This window comes from Lissotriton helveticus, chromosome 4_1 (genome assembly GCF_964261635.1).
Source record: "Lissotriton helveticus chromosome 4_1, aLisHel1.1, whole genome shotgun sequence".
NCBI classification, from domain to species: Eukaryota; Metazoa; Chordata; class Amphibia; order Caudata; family Salamandridae; genus Lissotriton; species Lissotriton helveticus.
In genome coordinates, this window is record NC_136063.1 from 1,216,235,094 (window position 1) to 1,216,255,451 (window position 20,358).

General features: G+C 48.2%; 1 protein-coding gene across 1 annotated transcript in view; it reads left to right on the forward strand.

Annotated features, from left to right (window-relative positions):
* Positions 1 to 20,358, forward strand: part of LOC144829050 (uncharacterized) — a 491,023-nt gene that overhangs the window by 276,079 nt on the left and 194,586 nt on the right. The window contains exon 17 of the mRNA XM_078687792.1: positions 18,329 to 18,407. Within this exon, the coding sequence (XP_078543918.1) occupies positions 18,329 to 18,407 (79 nt within the window). The remainder of the gene's footprint in view (positions 1 to 18,328; positions 18,408 to 20,358) is intronic.

Genomic DNA, 20,358 nt, shown 5'->3' on the forward strand with positions numbered 1-20,358 from the left:
CATAATGCCTCAAGGGGACCTAAATTTAGTCTTGACTTTTCTGATGTGCGCTCCTTTTGAGCCTCTTCATAACTGTCCTTTACGTCTTCTTACTCTAAAGACGGCTTTCCTGGTAGCTATCACCTCTGGCAGGAGAGTGAGTGAGCTCCAGGCTCTTTCTTCTAAACCTCCTTTCCTTTCTGTTCATCTGGACAAGGTGGTTTTAAGGACCCGTCCTTCTTTCTTGCCAAAGGTTGTCGCGCCCTTCCACATCGAGCAGACCATCACTTTGCCCACCTTCTTTCCGCCTCCGCATCCTGCCATGGAAGAGGAGAAGCTCCACCGTCTGGACCCAAAACGCGCGCTCCCTTTCTATCTGCAGCGTACACAACAGTTCCGGTGGACGATCAACTCATTGTTGGCTACGTGGGCGCCAAAAAAGGTTGGGCTGTGCACAAGCAAACCATTTACCAGTGGGTTGTTTTGTGCATCAAAGCATGTTACTCCTTGGCCAAGAAGTTGCCTCCTGTGGGGCTGCGTGCCCATTCGACCAGGGCAACTGCAGCCACTACTGCCTTGGGACACGGCGTTCCCTTGCAGGACATTTGTCAGGCGGCTATGTGGGCCTCGCTGCACACGTTTACCAAGCACTTGACAGTCCGGTCCGGAGAGACTGCTTCTTTGGCCGTTCGGTGCTCTGTGACTTTTTGGGTAATCTTGATCGCAGACCCACCACCGGGGTTGGTATTGCTGGGGTATCTTTTTTAGGGTAAGCAATCTATCACTAACGTGTCTCTTTCAGATGCACAAGTTACTACTTGTGTAACAATATATCTGTAAGAGAAATTAGTTAGTGATAGATTCCTTACCTCCCCGTTCTGCGAACTGATTACAAGGGTTAAGGTCATCCCCTTTTAGGGCCCTAGTTTTATGCACCAATGATCAGTATCTTGCATGGCTCTGGTTTCGGCGCGGAAAGTCGTGTACAGAACTGACATCAGCGAGCACGTGTGGCGCCTAAGTAGTCTCTGTGACGTCATTCCGGTGCGTACGACGCCACTGACGGACGCAAAGCTGCACAATGCCACCTACTGCCGCGCAGGGGTACTGCTAAGCAGAAAACTTTCTGGATCCAGTCTGGCGCCTAGGGAATATTCTAAGGTAAGGAATCTATCACTAACTAATGTCTCTTACAGATATATCGTTACACAAGTAGTAACTTGTGCTTCTGGGGCAAAGATCAATTGTGTTCCAGGGAAAGTGTATCCCAGCGAGAAAAAAACAGAATCACTGTTGAAGGAAACACGGCTGTACTGGAAAGGGCAAGCTCTGACAGTGAGGACCGTGGGGAAATGGTTAGGAATTATGGTTTCCTGCATCCCTTTGATTCCAAGCACAAGAATCCACATGTCTTATTCAGGAATGATTGGAAAATCAATGGTCACAGTCAACAGGGAGTTTGGGAGATCTAGCGGTTGTCATGCAAAAGATGGAGGAGGAGACAGTGTGGTGGATTAGAACTTAACGCAAGGAAGATGATTAGCTCAACCAACTCCTACGATGATCATTACAACAAACTCTTCTCATTTAGGATGAGGAACTCATGAACAATCTCAAGGTGTTTGGAGTCTGCAAGGAACAAGTTGCTGTACAACATATCCACATCCTGGAACTAAATACAGTATTCATAGCCTTAGGTTTTGCTGAAAGTTGTGGGGGAATACAATATTGATCCAAACAGACACAACAACCACCATGTTCTACATCAGAAAAAGGGGTGTTTGGGGTGGGGGGGCAGGGGTCATGACACAATCCCTAATACTATTGGAATTAACGCAAGAGCTATAGAAATGGACAATTCAAAGGAATATGGAAATCCTAGCAGTCCACTTACAAGAAAAAAACTATGTTGAGGTGGACAGACTGAGCAGACAAGCTTCATGTTCTCCCAAATGGGAACTAAACCAGACGGTACCCAACAGGATCTTTCAGAAATGGGGAACTCCAGAAAATATCTGTTTGCAACACCCTTGAACGCAAAATGCCAAAAGTTTGCCTCCAGACAACCTTACCACAGGGAATGCTCTGTCGATAAACTGGTTAGGGAAATTTGCGTACACCATTTGCTCTGTTAAGTGTTTTGTATCTGGTAATGCTCCACCTTGTAGCAGATCAGTTAACATTTGCATCTGTTGCACTTTGCATCTGTTGGCACAGCACCTTGTATTTATTAGTACACTACTTTGCATCTCTTAGAGCTCTCGCTTGCCCTGTCTGACCCTGCATCTTCTCCTATATTGATGCTTGCACCTACCCCCGCCCAACAGGAAAAAAAGCACTGATGCGGCAAGCACTGGTTGCATCATAGCACTTTTTTCGACATTCCTCCTTTGTTGCTTGACCAGTTCCACCCGTATACTCCCCCTTCACCCGTTATTGCAGCCCCTAACCAGTCCCACCCAAAAAACACTATCCCCACACCTGTCCCAATAAGACAAAGAAAACGCTATCACACAGCCAGTGCTGACTGTCATAGCAGTTTTTGTTCTACCATGCTGCACAGCAGCTGCTTTGCTGTACCACATGACTGAAAGACATTGCTCTTATATAGGTGAGCCTGTGGCTTTGCCAATGCTTGTTTTCATTTTTAGCCATGGTGCTGTACTACATGGGTAAAAATACATTGATATACCCAATAGCTCTGGTAGGTAAGTCCTATTTGCTTTCCCCGTGCTTTTTTTATTCCTTTTGTGTCATAGCGCCGCTGATAGTTGTGGGTTTCTTCTAATCACTTATGAAATGAAAGAAGATGACTTTCTGGGAATTGGTTGAGTTTGTTCACTAGATTTGGAGTGTGTGCTCTGTAAGAAAGTGCCCTTTTTGACATGGTCACCCACACTTTTTGCCTGACCGTACGATCTAGGTCTCCAGTGCCAGATCGCTTTCCCTAAAATGTACAATCGTTCCCCCAATTGACAATACCTTTGGCACCCCCGTTAAGTCCCTTGTAAATGGTACCCAAGGTACCTAGGGCATGGGTACTAAAGAGGGTTCCTAAAGGCTACAGCATGTATTGTGCCATCCTAAGGGACCCCTCAACTAACCTTTGCAGACTGCTATTGCAGGGTGTGTCTCTTAGTGCAAAAAAAAGTGAAGACATGGCACACATCAGTGTGTGCCATGCTGCAGACACAGCATGCAGTATAGGTAAGCCACCGCCTACAGCAGGCCTTACAGCCCTATGGCAGGGTGCACTATACTACATGTGGGAACATGTCTGCCTGAGCAGATATGCCCTGTGATGTCCAAGTCCATTCTTAGATATTACAAGTGACCAGGGAAGCCAATTTAGGTGCATGTGCTGGACACTGGTAAAAAACATGTCCACCAGCTACATGATGGCTTCACTGAAATCTATGGTGTTTGGTATCAAACACCTTGTATTAATGAACAAACCCACACTCATTTCAGTGATAGTTCTATTAATGTATGCACCCAGAGGCCACCTACTAGTGTGCTGGCTAGCTGTTTTCTGACCAGTTTGCCACCACAGACACTTTTCTAACCCCCAGGATTGAGAGCCCACACTCTCAGGAGGTCAAGAACAAAGCCTGCTCTGGCTAAGGGTGTTTTATTCCCCCTTCAGCAGGATGACCCGTAAATTTGCATTCAAAGGCAGGTATCTTCAAAGAACACACCGCCTTTTGTATACAAACCTGCCTTACCGCAAAGTGGTGTCTGTGTGTGTGTGTCTGTGTGTGTGTGTCTGTGTGTGTGTGTCTGTGTGTGTGTGTCTGTGTGTGTGTGTCTGTGTGTGTGTCTGTGTGTGTGTCTGTGTGTGTGTCTGTGTGTGTGTCTGTGTGTGTGTCTGTGTGTGTGTCTGTGTGTGTCTGTGTGTGTGTCTGTGTGTGTGTCTGTGTGTGTGTCTGTGTGTGTCTGTGTGTGTGTCTGTGTGTGTCTGTGTGTGTGTCTGTGTGTGTCTGTGTGTGTGTCTGTGTGTGTGTCTGTGTGTGTGTCTCTGTGTGTGTCTGTGTCTCTGTGTGTGTGTCTGTGTGTGTGTGTGTCTGTGTCTCTGTGTGTGTGTGTCTCTGTGTGTGTGTGTCTGTGTGTGTGTGTCTCTGTGTGTGTGTGTCTCTGTGTGTGTGTCTCTGTGTGTGTGGGTCTGTGTGTGTGTGTGTGTGTCTGTACGTGTGTGTGTGTGTGTCTGTACGTGTGTGTGTCTCTGTACGTGTGTGTCTCTGTACGTGTGTGTGTCTCTGTACGTGTGTCTCTGTACGTGTGTGTCTCTGTACGTGTGTGTCTCTGTACGTGTTTCTCTGTACGGGTGTGTCTCTGTACGGGCGCGTGTGTGTGTGTCTGTGTACGTGTATGTCTGTATGTACTAACTTCGGATAGGCCTAACTGCTCGCCCACACTACCACAAGAGCATTTGGGTTGTGTGCCTCTGTCAACCAACTGGGGTTGGGGTTTTACTGGTCTCTTAACACAGTGTTCCTCGTTTTGGTCCACTATATTCAGAGCCACCTTCCTACAAGCAACACAAGCCATAGAGGGGAGAGAAGCGAACATGGAAGTCCGTTGGAAAATTCATGCACTTGTGGAGTGTGCTAAAAGAAACTACAGAAAGGGAGAAAAGCAGACCGATGATAGAGCGAGAGCAATACAGATTGGAAATGGGGAGAAGCACACGAGGCAGAAAATATACACTCTTGTGAAGCATTCAAGCAAAAAGAATAGTAATTTCCTTAAAGTGAGCTGTGAGCGGGTATTTTTACATTTGCTTCAGGAACCATCACAAAACCAAAGCTTATAGGAGGCTTTTGAACCTCTGGGGTGCCTAAAGTTAATAAACTGATGAGCATTGTTTGTGCTGTGTGAATCTTTAACTGGACAGTTGGCAAAATGTCAGCCTGCCCTTATTGTAACTGTTGTCTTGCATAGAATGAGTTTTGCAGCGTGAATCTTCCTGGATTCACTATGCTGTGTATTATTCCGCCATCTAGTGGTTGGGTCCAGAAATGTATTCTCTTTTGTTATTTTTTTTTTTTCGTGGCCCAGGTGGTGTCCTTCGTGACATCTAGGCGCTTCCTCCGGAAGCTCCCACCTTTGGTCTTCATGTTCAGATTATTTTTTCTGCCGTTTGGTCTGGATCATTGAGTTTTGGAAGAGGAATCGACAGAAAATGTAAAAATGTAAGTTATCACACCCGACTAAAGGCCAGGTAGCCGGGACTACTTTGAAGAAGAAAATTTCGAGAGAACTCAACGTTCACACGAGAATGTGCACACAGGGGGCTCCCTGAGCGAAGGAATGGACAAAACCCCCTTAAAGTTTTGCACCAAATGCCACCACAAATACGCCCAGAAGTACTAGCATCCAGTCTGCAACCTCTGCCTGCCTATCGACCACAACAGCGAGAACTGCAATGCATGCTCGGCGTTCACACCCAAGACCCTCAGAGTAAGAGGCAGAGCAGGGCGAACCACACCTGTTTCCACACCATGCAGGGGCAAGGGCCACTTCCATCGCACCAAGACTTGGGCCTCTCCACTGGAGAGGAGGACAACATTGTCAAAGGACCAGAGGACTGCACGGTCGTCGAAGTCCATAAGAAAACATAGAAGGAGGTAAGAGTTGACGACCCCCAAACACTCGACCAACACTCGAAAGAGTGAGACAAAGTCCTCGATAGAAACAGTGCCATTGAAACTCTCGACGAAAGCAACTGCACCCAAGGACAAAGAGCCCAGCGGATCCTTCGAGAAGGACTCCGGGATGGCAAAGACCCATTAAAAATCAAGGTCTTCGAAGGAAGCCCCCGAAAAGGTCTCCTCGACGCCGAGAAAGAAAGGGTCGACAACTGCTTCGACAACAACGTCGACTTCCAAGAAGCGAAGCGCTCAAATCCTCGACGCCGAACAGGCTGGCCAGATGGAAAGGAAGAAAAGGAGGCTTGAGGCCGAAATGGCGAGCATCCTGCAGCGGAAGAAGGACTTCGACGACATGATGAGTCAGTATACCATCCCACCGCGGCTGAGGTCGATAGGGGATTCATGGACCCTGAACCGCCGAAAACACCTAAACCAGTCGAAGAACAGGAAGAAGAGGCCCTGCATTACTTCGAGGGAGAAGGCGAGGAAGAACAGCTAACCTACCAGGACTCGACGTCCTCTGAGGCGCAAGACTTACCGTAGCATGACCTCGACGCCGAAATGCCGGAGGAAGGAGTAGACACATACCCTTCAAGGCCTTCACCACCAGACGATATAGAGATCTATAATATGGTGGCCAAGAATGCTGCGCAGACATGTAGGGTAAAAATGGAGGAGGAGAAAGCCAAGGCTTGCTTTCTCCTAGAGACTTTTACCCACACAAACAAGAAGTCCATTCCTGCCCATGCTCCCTAGTGTGCTGTACCAGGGCAGAGAGGCTTTCAGGGAGCCAGCTATATATAAATCTGTAACCCCAAGAACAGAGAAGAAGTACAAGCTCTCCTCAAAGGACCCTGCATACATTCAAGGATCAGTGCCAGCCGATTCAATAATCACCGCAACAGCTAGGAAGAGGACCAATGTACTTACAAATGCAGGACCACCTCCAGACAAGGAGATAAGAGAATGGACCTCACGGGGAGGAAGGTAGAACAGAGTGCGGCAATCCAATGGTGCATCGCCAACTCCAACGTCCTAATCAACAGACATGCATACCAGCACTGGGAGGAACTAGCACAACTCCTGAAGCACCTACCCAAACAGTACCAGCAAAGGGCAACCCACATGGTAGAGGAGGGGAAAAACATGGCGAACACATGTTAAAAGTCTGCCTTGGACGCAGGGGAGACGTCCAGCAGGCAGATGATGAACGGGGAGACAGAGAGAAGGCACGCATGGCTTATGATTTTGGGCTTCAAGCCTGAGGTACAGAATAACATCCTGAACACCCCCTTCAACGGAGAACAACTTTTTGGGACACCAGTTGACAAAAGTTAACTCCACTCAAGAAAGGCGACGAAACTGCAAGGTCCATGGGAGCACGGCAGTTCAGAGGAATGAGAAGGGGTGCACCCTCAAGAAGGCCAAATGGTAAGGGAGGCAACCAACCAAGTACCTCGCACCAAACCTTCCTACAAAGTAATAAGGGAAACTGCCAGGGACAGCAGCAACAGGGACACCAGCAGCAGAACTGGCAGTACCTGCCACGGGGCCAGTCCAGGCCCCTCGAACGGACGAGGACATGCACGGAGAAGACAACAACCCACCTCCAAGTGACTTCGCCAAAAGGCAGACACCCACCCAGATAACACCTCTAGGGGGGCATCCAAAGAGGAAAATAAGTCCAAAAACTGTTTTTACAAGACAAGCAGTTCCCCGAACATATAACACCAGTAGGAGGCAGAATAAGGAACTTCCTCAAAGAATGGCAGAAGGGTACAACAGACAAATGGATACTAAACATCACACAATCTGAATACTGTATAGAACTAATAAAACAACCTCCAAACAAAAAGCCAAGCAACAAGTCACACTCGGAAAAATAACTTTTGCTCTTGGTACTAGAGGGACAGGAACTGCTCAACAATGAGGCAATAGAGATAGTACTGTACAAGGAATGCAACAAGGGTGTTTATTCCAACTACTTCCTCGTACCAAAGGTGGACGAAACACTAAGGCCTATCTTGGACCTACGGCTCTTACACAAGTTCATAAGGACACAAAGATTCAAAATGACATCTCTTCAAGAAGTAATACCCCAGGTACAGGCAGGGGATTACATGGTAACTATAGATTTAAAGGACGCGTACTTGAACCTCCATCAACAAAGGACACAAACGCTTACTAAGATTTGTAATCAGCAAGACTCACTGCCAGTTCAGTGCTCGCATTCGGACTAAAATCAGCGCCAAGGGTGATTACAAAATGCCTAGCAGTAGTAGCAGCGCAACTAAGGAGGCAGGGAGTACATGTATACCCCTACCTTGACGACTGGCTTGTGAAAGCCAACTCCTACAGCCAATGAACATATCCAGCAGGTGATACAAACACTAATCCAACTGTTTTTTTAATCCATTGGGGAAAGTCTTCAATAGAACCAGAACAGGTGAAGATATTCTTACACCATACAAGCCAAGGTGTTTCCCAGCACAAAGAGGATTTTGGCAATACTGAAGGAAACACGTCTGTACCGCAAAGGGCAAGTTCTGAAAGTGACGACGGTGAGCAAACTTATGAGAATGATTGTGTCATGCGCACACCTGGTCCCAAATATTCGACTCCACATTAGACCATTCCAGGAAGGGATACAGCAGCAATGGTCACAGGCAACAGGAAGTTGGAACGATCTAGTGGTTGTCACACACTCAGTGCATCAGGAAGCAGCGTGGTGGAACAAGGAAAACCTATCACGAGGGAAACCATTCACACAACATACTCCAACAGTGACCATCACAACAGACACCTCCGAAATGGGGGTGGGGCGCGCACATGAACAAACTCAAGGTGAGGGGGTTATCGTCGTAGCAGGATGCGATCAAGCACATCAGCTACCTAGAACCATACACTGTGTTCCTGGCTTCGAAAGCCTTTCAAAAGGAGCTGTACATAAACAGGGTGTTGATCCAGACGGACAACACAACCACCATGTTCTACATCAACAAACAAGGAGGAACACAATCAGTAGCACTATCACAGCTAGCACAGGAAATATGTACATGGGCCATCCCACTAGAAATAGACCTACTAGCAATATATCTCCCAGGGAAGGACAATGTGGAAACAGACCGACTCAGCAGGCAGACGTCCGCATCCCACAAATGGAGAATCAACAAACAAGAAATGTAAAAAGTATTCCGGAAGTGGGGGACACCGCAAACATACCTATCTGCAACACACCAAAATGCAAAATGGCAACACTTCGCAACCAGACCATCGGTCTCGAGGGAATGCTCTATGGATAAGTTGGTCAAAGTCATTTGCATACGCTTTTCCCCCCCGATACCACTGATACACCGGGTACTCAGCAAAAGCAGGATCAGCAACATGTCGCTGATAGTAATTGCACTTCAGTGGGCCAGACGGTCATGGTTCTCACAAATAGTGGAAATGGCGCAAGCAACTGCACACAGATTCCCAAAAAGAAGGCACCTGTGAACAATGCAGGATGGAAGGGTGCTACACCCAGAGCCAGAGAGCCTCCGCCTAGCTGCATGGCTCCTGTAGACCTAGATTTTGCACACCTCAAACTACCGACAAGCACAATGGCAGTGCTCAGGGAGGCGAGACGACCTACCACAATAAAGTGCTACGTAGCAAAGTGGAAAAGATTCTCCGACTGGTGAATCAACAGTACTAGTGCCACCCTAGACTGGATCATTGCTAAGGAATCAGCGGTCAAACTTATCTCCATTGATCCTTGTGATTGGTCTGATCACCACGCCATCACCTTCCTCTTGCCCAGCACCCATAAATCATGGACACCAACCTGTGATTCCCAAACAATGGGTTGGGGACCCCCCGACCCTCCCCCCTCCACAGTGCACATCGGTCTCCAATCTAGCGGACCGTTATTCCTCCACCATAACCGACATTCTAGATGACCTGGCACCTCTAAAATGAAAAAACCCAGATCAAGGACCGAAATCCCTGGTTCAACGGATCCCTTAACATGGAGAGGAGATCCCTTCGAATCTGGAAACACCCATCTGCAGCACATCTCAAACTCCTTCGACAGGCCAGAAATGCCTACAATAAGAAAATCCTTAACACTAAAAAATTATTTTTCAGAACTGAACTGGAGAACGCCAAAAATCGACCTTGCAAGCTGTTTGACTTGGTCAAACACCAATCCAACAAACTAGCGAAAACCGCCAAAGAAACACCTAAACCCCTAATATCAAGCGAGGATATCACCTTCTATGAAAAAATCTCTGCTCTAGGAAATTAACTTAAATCCGCATCCCACCACCTAAATCAAAATCAGCCAGCTCCACCTCCTCTCTCTGCATTGTCCTCCCAAATCTCACCAAAAAACGGAGCACGCTGGTCCAACTTTAAAGTCTACGACAATCACTCTATCTCGCGAATTCTTGCCTCCTTAAAACCGAACAATCACTTAATGATCCTCTCCCCTCTAACTGCCTAGCTGCCGCCTCTCAGGCTATCATCCCTTCCTGGACCGCAATAATCAACGCCTCCCTCCTACAGTGCTCAATCCCTGTTTCGCTCAAGACTGGCCAAGTTGTCCCCATCCTAAAAAAACTCACGCTGGACCCTGCCGCCGCTGAGAACTATAGACCCATATCCAACATCCCACTCCTTGTCAAAGTTCTGAAAAAATGTGTGCAACAGCAACTAAGTCTACACATCTGAAAGAAAAAGGTTAGTGTTATATTCCTTACCTTAGAATATCCCCAGGCGTCGGACTGGATCCGCAAAGTTTTGCGTAGCAGTACCCTTGCGCGTCGGTAGGAGTCTTCTGCGGCTCCACATCCGTCGTCGGGGTCGTTGGCGCCGTGATGACGTCGTCTGAGTACTTTGACGCCGCCCTCGCGCGCTGACGTCCGTTCTTTTTTCCGCACCGGCAAGCGCAGATCCGGAAAAAGCAGTACTTTAGTCACTTTTTGACTAAACTTTTTTCGATCCTTTTTGATCTCTCTTCGAGTCTTTACGACCGGTAGGGATACCCAGGTTCAAGCCCTGTACCGATTGCCACAGACTGATGTCGGTTACCGATCCCCACCGCCGGTGCCTCTATTGCCTTGGGACCGACCACGACGACAAGTCGTGCCTCGACTGCCGGGCTCTGACGTCGAAGGCTATGCGGGAGCGGTCCCGTAGGCGCCTCGAGATCCGGCAGTCGGCCCTGCGCCGCTAACGGTCCTGGTCCAGGAGGGGGTCGAGGGACCGGTTGCAGAGCCGCAGTCACAGCTCTGCGAGTCGACATCATTCGTTGGGCTCCAAGTCCTCAGGTAAGAGGCACATGAAGTCAGAGACTTCATCGCTCTTCCGACTCCCTCCCCCTCCCCCCACCCCCGAGGCCAGTCCACATCCACCCCTGCAGCATCTGCCTCAAAGCCCTCCTAGTCCGAGCTTTCAGCCCCATTTGACGCCAGTGGGGTTAGGGTCCGCCATCACCTCCACTGGCGCAACATCACTTCGGACAGGTGGGTGCTGCAAATCGTCCAAAGAGGCTACTCCCTCCCCTTCGAGGCGACCCCTCCAGCCATGCCACCGCAGTACCACCGCATGTCGGGGGATCACTTGCAACTTCTGCAAGAGGAAGTATCGGCCCTCTTGGCCAAGGGGGCCATCGAGCACGTTCCTGGGCCAGAAGTAGGGTGTGGTTGCTATTCCCACTACTTTCTAGTGCCCAACAAGGGCAAAGGGGGCCTACGCCCTATCTTCAACCTGCGGAAAGTCAACTGCTTCCTCTGGAAGGAGAAGTTCAAGATGCTGACTTTGGCTCAGGTCTTGGGTGCCCTGGACCCCGGAGACTGGATGGTAGCGTTGGACTTGCAGGACGCTTATTTCCACATCCCGGTCCTGCCGGCCCACGGCGTTACCTGCGGTTCACGGTAGACCACGAGCACTTTCAGTTCACCATGCTCCCCTTTGGCCTTACCAGCTCCCCACCGGTATTCACGAAAGTGATGGCGGTGGTCGCAGCTCAACTGCGCAGATTAGTGGTGTCAGTCTTCCCCTATCTCGACGACTGGTTGTTGAAGGCGGGCTCGCCCCAGGCAGTAGTCAGCCACCTCCAGACTACGGCTGACCTCATGCACTTGCTGGGGTTTTCCATCAATGTGCCGAAGTCACACCTGTGTCCCTCTTAAAAGCTCCTCTTCATCGGAGCGGTTCTGGATTCTGCGCAGTTTCGGGTTTATCCTCCTGAACAGCAGTTTCGGGATATTCAGGCTCTGATTCCAATCTTTCAGCCTTTATCCCGGGTCTCTGTCAGGTTGACGCTGCAGCTTCTGGTGCTGATGGCCTCCTGCATCCTTCTGGTGCATTGCGCCAGGTGGCGGATGCGGGCTCTGCAGTGGGACCTGAAGTTTCAGTGGGCCCAGCATCAGGTCAACCCGACAGACCATGTCATGTCCTGATCTCGCAGGGCACTGCGAGACCGTTGCAGTGGTGGCTCACGGACTGCGATTGGGTCAGCGGCAGATCCCTCTCCCTACCCCAACTAAAGCACGTAGTTGTGACGGATGCCTCCCTCCTAGACTCGTGGGGGGTCACATGGGAGAGGCGGAGATCAGAGGTCTCTGGTCTCCGGCGGAGTCCCGGCTCCACATCAATCTTCTGGAGCTGCGGGCGATCCAGGTGCACTGAAGGCATTCCTTCCCTCTGTCCGGGGATGTGTGGTGCAGGTGTTTACGGACAACACCACGGCCATGTGGTACTGCAACAAACAGGGCGGGGTTGGGTCATGACCCTTTGCCAGGAGGCTCTGCGCCTCTGGCAATGGCTGGAACACCAGGGCGTCACCCTGGTGGTTCAACACCTGGCAGGTTCCCTGAACGCCAGGGCGGACGAACTCAGCCGCCGGTGCATGATGGATCACGAATGGCGTCTGAACTCGGACGTGGCGCAAGGTCTCTTTCGGCAGTGGGGAGAGCCACAGAAGAGAACGCGCAATGTCATCAGTTCTGCGCATTGGAATTTCCAAGGCGGCACTCGCTCGGCGACGCTTTTCGTTGCGAGTGGAGTTGCAGTCTGTTGTACGCCTTTCCTCCTATACCACTTCTGCCCAGAGTGCTGAAGAAGATCAGGCGCGACCGGGCCCAAGTCATCCTTGTGGCTCTGGACTGGGCACGAAGATACTGGTATCCCGAGCTACTCAGCATGTCAGTCGATCCCCCGATTCGTCTGTCTCTTCAGGAGGACCTTCTGTCGCAGCAGCAGGAGACGGTCCTCCACCCGAACCTGTCCAGCCTCCACCTTCATGCGTGGAGATTGAGCGGAGACAGTTGAGGCCATTTGACTTGCCTTCTGAAGTTTGTGATGTGGTTCTGGCAGCCAGGCGTCCCTCCACAAAAACGGTATACGCCTGCAGGCGGAACAGATTTGTGGCATGGTGCACAGCAAAGGCTGTGGATCCCCTTTCTGCCCCTCTTTCAGAGGTTCTCCGCTTTCTTCTTTCTCTTGCCCAGCAGGGCTCTGCTCTGGGCACTATCAAAGGCTACCTCTCTGCGATTTCAGCCTTCTTAAGGCTTCCTGATCAGCCTTCTCTTTTCAAGTCCCCTGTTGTAAATAGATTCTTGAAGGGCATCACTCACCTGTTTCCTCCTGCTCTTTTCGTGATGCCTCAGTGGGACTTGATCCGTGTTCTAACTTATTTGATGTGCGCTCCCTTTGAGCCACTTCACAATTGTCCTCTCCGTCTTCTTACTCTTAAGACTGCATTCCTGGTTGCCATCACCTCTGCTAGGAGGGTGAGCGAGCTCCATGCTCTTTCTTCTAAGCCTCCTTTCCTTTTTGTCCATCCGGACAAAGTTGTCTTAAGAAGACATCCCTCTTTCCTGCCCAAGGTTGTTACAGCCTTTCATATCTGGCAGTCCATCACCTTGCCCACCTTCTTTCCGCCTCAGCATCCCTCAAAAGAGGAAGAGAGGCTCCACCGTCTGGACCCAAAAGGTGCGCTCATTATATTTGGACCGCACACACCTGTTCCGGGTGGACGACCAGCTCTTTGTTGGTTACGTGGGCGCTAAGAAGGGACGGGCGGTGCACAAACAAACCATTTCTTGATGGGTCGTTTTGTGCATTATGGCCTGTTATTCTCTGGCTAAGAAGGAGCCTTCGGTGGGGCTGCGTGCCCACTCCACTCGGGCCACAGCGGCTACTACTGCCCTTGGTCAGGGAGTCCCCTTGCAGGACATCTGTTAGGCAGCTACGTGGGCCTCGCTGCACACATTTGCTACACACTACTGCCTGGACAGCCAAGTCCGGAGAGATGGCTTCTTTGGCCGTTCCGTTCTCCACGACTTTGTGGTGTGATCATTGGTTTGCAGACCCACCACCGGGGTTGGTATTGCTGGGGTATCTATTCTAAGGTAAGGAATCTAACACTAGCCTGTTTCTTTCAGGTGCACAAGTTACTTACCTTCGGTAACGATATATCTGTAAGAAACAGTAGTTAGTATTAGATTCCTTACCGACCCACACATCCTCCCGGTTCTGCGAATCGATATCTAGGGTTAAGGTCATTCCTGTGAGGGCCCTAGTTTCATAGCACCAGTGTCGGTTTTTATCATGGCTCTGCGTTTCTGGCGCGGAAAAGCTATGTATAAGAACTGACGTCAGCGCGGCCTCTAAGTACTCCGACGTCATCAGAGCGTCAACGACGCAGACGACGGACGCGGAGCCGCAGACGACGCCTACCGACGCGCAAGGGTACTGCTACGCAAAACTTTCCGGATCCAGTCTGACGCCTGGGTATATTCTAAGGTAAGGAACCAAACACTAACTACTGTTTCTTACAGATATATCGTTACCGAAGGTAAGTAACTTGTGCATCAACAACTTTCACCTGCTAGATGACTTCCAATCTGGTTTCAGATCTGGGCACAGCATGGAAACCACCCTCCTCCACATTGTGGATGATGCCCTCCAAGCCCTAGACCTAGGAAACATCTGTTTCCTAATCCTTCTATACCTTTCCTCCGCCTTTGATACGGTGAACCACGAAATTCTCCTATAACGCCTCAAACTCCGGATGGGATTGGATGGCACCGTCCTTGAATGGTTTAGATCCTTCCCCTGAAACCGCTCACAGAGTCCTCATCAACGGTGATCTATCCGCCCCCTCGCTGGTTTCTGTTGGAGTCCCCCAAGAGTCAACCCTCTCCCCCACCCTCTTCAACCTTTACCTCTTACCTCTCACCGAGGTGCTTCGTGCCGCCAACATCTCCTACCTTATGTATGACGACGATACACAGGTCTACATAAAAATCTGTTCCCTTGAGGACACTCGCTCCCTTAACGAGGCCCTGAAGCTGACAGTCAATTGGCTCACTGCCAACCAGCTGAAACTCAACGCAAATGAAACCGTATTTCTTCTGATCTCCACACCCAAACCCAATGCAGACATCCAGGAATGGATCAAGACCATCACTGCACTAAACTGCCCTCCTACCATTGTTGACTCGGCGAAATCCCTTGGAATTAACCCTTGACAGCAGCTTGAATATGAAAGGCCATATAAACTCTATGGCCAAAACTGCTAGATTCTACCTGAGCTATCTAAGAAACCTAAAACCCTTCCTCGATGCGTCCGACCTTAAAACGGCAACCCAGGACCTAGTCATTTCCAGACAGACGGGCTCAAAAAAATTTGACCACATCTCTTCCCACCTCAAAGCACTGAACTGGCTTCCCCATGAGGCAAGTATACAAGTTCAACTGGCCTGCTTTACTCACAAAGCTCTGTACTCCAATTCCCCTTCATTTCTCGCACAAAAACTCGTGATATCCGGAGGAAGCAGAAACTCTCGATCTGCCAAAGACCTACTGCTGCAATCAAGCCGCTTCCGGAAGATAAAAAACCTACAATCGGGCCTTCTCTGGGGCCGCACTAAGAATCTGGAACGCTCTCCCACCTTCCATTAGAAGACTTCTGTCCTTGGCACACTTTAAAAAGAAGACCAAAACATTCTTGATGGGAAAATACCTCATCTAATGAATACCTTTCAATCACCTCATCGACATGTTCCACCCTGCACCTTGGCATTATCCAAGGCCTCCACGAACTAAACATTTTCCTGGACTCCGGGGCATCCCCTCAAGAGCTGAGACAGCGTGTATGTTATACCTTCCTGCTTTAATTTTTAACTACTTTAATATTGATCCCACACGTAGCTTGGATGTTTGATGGCACGCACCTCCTGTATAATGCAGCCCCTTGTATTATCTACTTGCTTTATTTTTTTCCAACGTGTAGCTTGAACTGTATACTGCGTGCTCCTCCCTTACAATGTAGCCCTAACTTTCCCAATGTGATCCCTCCCATCCTTATGCTTTGTAATCCACCCCCTTAATCCTGCAAAGCGCTCTGATACCCTCACAGGTCTGGTTCGCGCTCTATAAAACTATAAAATAAATAAAATAAACTTAGCGGCGATTAGTAGCTTACACAAGAGGAGAAAGCGGGAAAAGTTTCTTTACCTCCCAAGTAGTAAAAAGATTTGTGGAAGGAGCTAAGAGAATTCCACCTCCAAACTCTGATGCTGGCGGCCAGCATGGAACCTCAACGTAGTGCTAATTCAATTGATGAAGGCACCATTTGAGGCTACACTGCACATGTGCACGCTAAGGAAAGACTTCTTAGTGGCTATCACATCACTACGAAAAGTAAGTGAATTGCAACCGCGAACACTTCAAGAGCCCTACCTGCAAATACACAGTGATTGGATTTTAATGAGAACAGACCCACACTTCATGCCAAAGGTGGTGTCACGGTTCCACATCAATCAATAATCCAAATATCTAGTTTTTTCAAAAACCAGCCACAAACACAAAGGGCGCTACACCCACACTGGACGCCAGGAGGGCTGTAATGCACTATATAGAAAGGACAAAGGAGTGCAAAAAGACAAAGCAGTTCTATTTTTTTTTTTTTTCCTTTGCCGGCAGTTTTTTGGGATGACCAGTTACCAAAAATACCTTTGCACAGTGAATTGCATAAACCATACAATTCTGCCACAAACATGCAGGACCACTGTTACAAGGAGCAGCTCATGCTCACTCAACAAGGAAGAAAGGAGCTACAATTGTCTTTCTAGCTAACACACCAATTCAAGACATATGCCAAGCTGCAACATGGTCTTCAGTGCACACATTCACTAAGCACTACTGTGTAGATATCCAAATGAACACGGAAGCGCAAGTGAGACAGGTCTTACAACACATATTCAGTAACGAGAGCTAATCTTTCACCCAACCACCACAATAAGGACAAACCGCTCAAGTCTATGCACAGCATACTGAATCCAGAAGGATTCAGGTTGCAAAACGTATAGTTTCTTACCCATCGTTGAAGTTTTGTCCCTTGAAGACTTTCTGGATTCACTAGCGAAAACGCCCTCTTCCGCCAGAAAGATGAGACGGGAGGAAAGGGATTAAAACTGGAGAAAGACTTTATAAGATTAAAAGAGAAACAAGAGTGACACAAGACAAGAAAAAAGAATCCGAAGATGGCGACCAAAGGTGGGAGCTTCTGGAGGAAGTGCGTCGACGTCACGAAGGACACCAAACGGTGGTATGTCGACGCCCACCTGCACCACGGAAAAAAAGAGAAGGAATACTGCAATTCCGGACACAACCACTATATGGCGGAATAATGCACAGCATAGTAAATCCAGAAATTCTTCAAGCTGCAAAACTACACCGACAGGTAAGAAACAGTTAGTAATATTGTAATGGATGTCTGGCTATTGTCGTGATGCAAAGTCTGGCTGAACCTGCAGTATATGGGCTGCCTTGAGAAAACCAAGGCAGACTGGTTTAGCAGAGCACAAAGTGAATTCCTCAGAACTCCCTGCCAAAACTACTAGGAGGGTATATGGAGTGTCATGTTTGTTTATTCAGATTCATTAGGACATGAAGTTTCCTATTCTTTATATTCATGTGAAAAATAAATAATTTCAAGGCATTGTTACTTAATGGGTAGTACTTTCAAGGGCAACCGTTTCCCACATTTGACTAAAGCATACATTTTATTAAAAGCACAGTGATTTTCTCCATGAAGAAGTTAGTTTTTGTTCTATTAGTGTTGTTTCTAGTCAGTGTTCATAATGAATAAGACAAAATGTTCAAGATATATAATCACTTTAATGTTCTTTGTGGTAAATGTTACATCAGTCAAAAATTGTGGGTTACTTGACATTTCCACCAAATGTAAATAAATGTGCTGGGTAGCCTACAGTTCCTCCAACATTATGACCTGAAAAAATCTTCTCCACTTCGACTGGGTTATCATTCCTGTGAACAACTCAATCGGACCTTTCCTGGCTTCATATTGTGAGATGTGTCCTTTGTTCAGTAGGTGCATGATGCTATGTCATGGAGTTAACAGGTAATTTCTTTTGCAGAGGCAGGTTGATAGGTATGATATCCGGTCTTAAATGCTGTTTTCTGAATTGTTTGTCTAGCAATTTGTGTAAGAAAATTGATGGCAATCTGTTTTTCGCTGACAATTGCACTGAACATTTTAAAAAATGGGTGCATGTTTGGTTTCCATGTACACAAGTGCAAAGATTAGATTGTGCTGCATATTAATTTCCAACTTCTTGTACATTTATTGATATTCACTTTAAACTAAATGTCTGTGTAACAAAGTTGTTGGTTGTTCCCAGGTTGATGCAGAGAAACTTGCAAGAGCTAAGCGAGTTGCTGAAACAATTACCCAGAACAGACCTAATGTACAAAAGCCTGGTAAGCATGTTGAAGTGATCTTTTTGGGAGACTGTTTTAAATCTGTGAACCTTAAATGTTATTTAAACCTTGTGTTGCACTGTAGGAAGCTGGCTCTGTATACACTATACTAAAGTGAGGCATAGTGTGCACAGAGTCCAGTGGAACCCCAAAGGTAGGCAGAGGTAAAATTAGATAGAACCTTACTCTCCATTTGTGATAGTGTGGCCGAGCAGTTAGGCAGTATCAGAGGACAGTGTTAAGCATTTGTTGTACACCCTCAGTCAGCAAATTAATTCACACACTCAAAGACTGAACGTCAGACCAATTGTTTTTGTATGAAAATATTCTTTTAGTTATTTTATTTCTAGAACCAAGCAAACCTGGCACAGGTAAGCAATACGTACTTTACAGTAGTAAATGCTGATTGTAAAACAGTTCAGTTGCAATTGCAAATGTACTATGGTTTGACTTACAGTATTGTTTCCAAGAAATGCAATCACTTGTAAATACAGTACATAGACTTGAATGGGATTTTCAGTAAAATAGCAGGTAAGTTATTTTTGGATTACTTTTCTTACTCAGTGCTTTATGCCTGGATGCAGTACTGGGACACTTCCTGTAAACAGGTGAGTAAAAGCATTTTTGTTAAATCGTGCAATTTTAAAAAATTTCTTTAGGTTTCAAAACTCCGCACTTAGAAACTTTTTCAGGAAAAAGTGTCAATGTTATCCTATTGAGGAAAATATGGTTATCGTTTTTTAGGTAAGTAATCCGTCTTTGGAGTTGAGGTTATGGGGTTGGAAAAGGGTTCCCCAGGGTCAGTGATGCACTCTTGTTACACTCTCAGCTGCACTAGGGCGGTCGGGTGCAGTGTTGAGGCCCAATGTTATCCAACAGGGGATAGGGGGCCTCCGGTTGGTGGCTGCTGGCAAGCAGGCCACTGGGTTGTGGGAGCAAAGCTCCTGGACTTTAGCTCAGGGCAAATGGGGAAACTAATTAGCACCAAAGGTGCACTCTTAGCGGCTCCAGCGCGGCTGGGTGAAGGGTGCTGTTTCGAGGTCGGATGCCCTGTTTCCAATGTAGAACCTCCGGCTTGCAAAAGCACTGCAGGCAGTGAGATAAAGGACTTCTGGGTGCGACCACCACTTCAAGTGGTAAGTTGGGAAGTTAGGGGTTGGTTCAGCACTGTCTGTTTGGGCACACAAAACTGCTCCCCTTTCGAATAACCCACAAGGAGTACCTTAAACCAGGATGCCTATTAAGTGCCTTTTTAGTGTGTTTTATAAACTTCATACTTTTCTGAAGTAGCATGCTAACAGTGAATACGGGAATGTTTGGCTGCAAATTCCTTGGTTTGTCATGAGGCTATATGTGTAAATAAGTCAAGCGAAAAATGGCCAGTACGAAAGCAGCAGCTTTCAATGCAAATGGATGGCAGATGTGTAGGGCATGGAGGTTTATAATTCAAGTGGGCTGGTCCGGAGCTTGCTGGCTTGCACCAGGGGGGTTGTTGCAGCAGAGCCTCTGCTGATGGGAGTGCCAGTCTTTAGGAGAGTCAAGGCAGGCAGGCCCTCAGGGTGTCCCAAGGTTGCTGTCCTGCAGGAGTCGCCGGGCAGTTAGGCAGGAGCAGGTTCCAGGATCGACAGGCCGTTAGGGCTGGGGCCGATTCAGTTGTTGTCGTCCTGTTAGCAGCTGCACGGCGGGTCTTCTTCCTCTTGATCTTCTTTCTTCTTTTTTTTCTTTCGGGATCTGAGGAAGGAAGGTTCAGGGAACCCCTAAATACTGAATTTAGGGGCGTTACAGGTAGGGCAAGGACCAGGACCAGGACCAATGGGTCCCTGTCCTGGGGTGAGTACACCCCCTAGCGTGCTCCTCTCCTGTGGGAGGGGGGCAGGAGCCTGACTGGGCAAGGCTCCCCATCTACAAGATGGCCGGAGCCCGGGGTCGTGCTTCACCTAGTCTCCCCCAC